Raw genomic sequence first — 2,371 nt, 5'->3', positions numbered from 1 at the left:
TAAAGAAAACACACATCCCTTTACTTTTTAAGGAAAAACTTTCCAAAAAAGTCTTAACAAGTTTCCTTTTCCTCAAATACTCTGAAAGAGTTATGAATGAGAATACAACTATAATTAGTTAATTACTCCAACAAAATTCGCAAAGCTATATGCACTTGAACTAATTTCAAAGAAGGATGTTTCTCAAATAAGAACATGCAAGAACAAGAACCTATAAAATCCAAACCTACAAAAAAAACCAGTTCTAAGGGAGAAAACACTAGAACCTCATTTCAGACACATGCTTCTAAATTTGCTATGGCTGAGAATCCTCCCATGCTAGCTAACATACAAAACAGGACAACATGGTTCTATATAGCTCCGGCTATGTGAGTCTATCATAGACAGCTTTAGCTTACATTCGCAAGAGGTTGATTCCACGAATCAAACAACTTTAACTATTGTGCCAAGGTTGCCTTTCGAAAACGGAACAAAACAGCTGATCTTTTTAGGAGAACCCTTCTCCAAGCTTTAGAATTGCAGAGTACATTTTCCTTCTAGTGCCAACAGCACTAATGCCCATATCTTTAAGATCCTCTAATGTCAACATTGGCAAAATCTCATAATCAACCTCATGCACTCGAAACACCGAAAAATAACGACTTAGCCCCAACCCACTAAGCCAAACCCTAACCCCATCTTCACCATTGTTCTTGTTCCAATCCCTTGTATCATCAGTATCAGAAGTCCCACCAGAACCCATAAATGAAGAAGACCTTCTATGATGCTGCAATTGCAACTCATCAACCCCAAAATTCTCCACAGGGCTATGTTCTTCACTGAAAGCGCTTTCTGAATTTTGCACATCAAAACCCATATCTTCATCTGTTGAAACCCAATTTAATCTTGCTCTCTTGATGAGACCCTTCTTCTTACATGATTCCTTCATTCTCCAGGTTCCGATTGCGAGGGAGTCAACGTGCCCACGTTCTCCATCGCGGTCTAGGGTTTGGAAGCGTGTCAAATTGGTCAAAGGTCGAATCTTTGAGGGTTTAATCGAAGAATTAGGGTCATTGAAGAAAGGGTGAGGCTTATAGCGCTTATGGGTGTTGTTGTTGCGGTGAGGGTGATAGTGAGAATCGGCGTAGGGTGGTCCTCCTCCGATATCACCTAATCTGACACTTGGTTTTCTTTGGCGCTTGGATCCGAATCCTCCGGTGCCGCCGTTAACTTGGGCCTCCGGCAGAGGTTGAATCTCGAGCATGTTGTGTTTGTGAAAATGAATGCAGGAATAATAGAGATATGAATTATGTTGGACCAAACTGCGACAAAGAAGAGCGGAGAGCACGAGTGAAACACACTAAACCAAAACCTTAAACATTATTTTATGAACATTTTCTATTTATAAATTTTTTCCCTCGTCCCTCATATACTATGTGAACTTCACACTAGAAGGTGAAATGGGAGTAAATGAAGTGAATGAATGTGAATGTAACAGTGGAAGTATTAAAGTTGAAGTTGAAGTGAGTGAAAAAACAAGGGTTGTGGTGCTACTTGGATAAGGATCTGCTGTCACAGACCAATCCTATTATGCCACGTCAGTTAAAAAAATTAAATATTCATAACTTTATCCATTTTACTTCTGATTAGTTGGGGACAGCAGATCCCCATCCGGTGGTACTTAGTTATAAATTTATAATTCATCTCCAGGTGGATTGGAAGGATTTGTTTTCAATGACTTTCTATGAAGATGAAGGCTTAGATAGATATTGTACTGACTTTCGATCACTGTAGTTGCTTCTCATCAGCCACTGCTCTATCCAACCTTCAAGGAAAATTTTAAACTTATCCTTGTGGAGGTTGAAAAATAACACCTCTAGATCAGTGGACAATGCATGTAAAAATGAGTTGAGATAATTTTACTACCACATGAATTTCGTATAAGTTGTGAATTTCTTATAAGTTGAAGTAGGAGATAATGAATGGTAAGGTATGCAAGTTTAGAAAGAGAGACAATCCATACTCTAGAGATAAATATTAAAAATCATGTCATACCACTAGGTAGATGGAATAATGGAGTTCATCTCAAGTGTTTGATGAGTAGACTAGGGATGAATAGGATCTGGCTCTATCCATTCATCCGATTTGATTTGATTGTGATTGAGTCCGAATAATTTAAAGTCGAGTTCGAGTTTAAAAGTTAGGCTCGATCAATATTTAGAGTTGGGTAGGAGATAAGCATGACCTAATCTGGACCCGTCCAATTGTTACCTACTCCTGTATGTGTTTTTATTTAATTATGTATGGAGTAATGACATATCTTCGGCCGAAAGTATATTTATTCTCTAGTTTTTTCAATATATATACATGATTAACAATATATGTACATATA

The 2,371-nt window shown here is 37.8% G+C and overlaps 1 protein-coding gene across 1 annotated transcript; it reads right to left on the bottom strand.

Annotated features, from left to right (window-relative positions):
* Positions 1–1,314, bottom strand: LOC109362110. Its single transcript, XM_019607684.1, has one exon. It carries the CDS (start codon positions 1,241–1,243, stop codon positions 488–490), a length of 756 nt encoding a protein of 251 aa, XP_019463229.1. The 5' UTR covers positions 1,244–1,314; the 3' UTR covers positions 1–487.

The sequence above is a fragment of the Lupinus angustifolius genome, chromosome LG01 (assembly GCF_001865875.1).
Source record: "Lupinus angustifolius cultivar Tanjil chromosome LG01, LupAngTanjil_v1.0, whole genome shotgun sequence".
Lineage (NCBI taxonomy): Eukaryota > Viridiplantae > Streptophyta > Magnoliopsida > Fabales > Fabaceae > Lupinus > Lupinus angustifolius.
The sequence above is the reverse complement of the archived record's forward strand: the minus strand, read 5'-3'. Positions and strand labels throughout refer to the sequence as shown.

Coding starts and splice junctions, on each gene's coding strand:
- LOC109362110 (XM_019607684.1), bottom strand. CDS start 1,243: ATGCTCGAGATTCAACCTCTGCCGGAGGCCCAAGTTAACGGCGGCACC.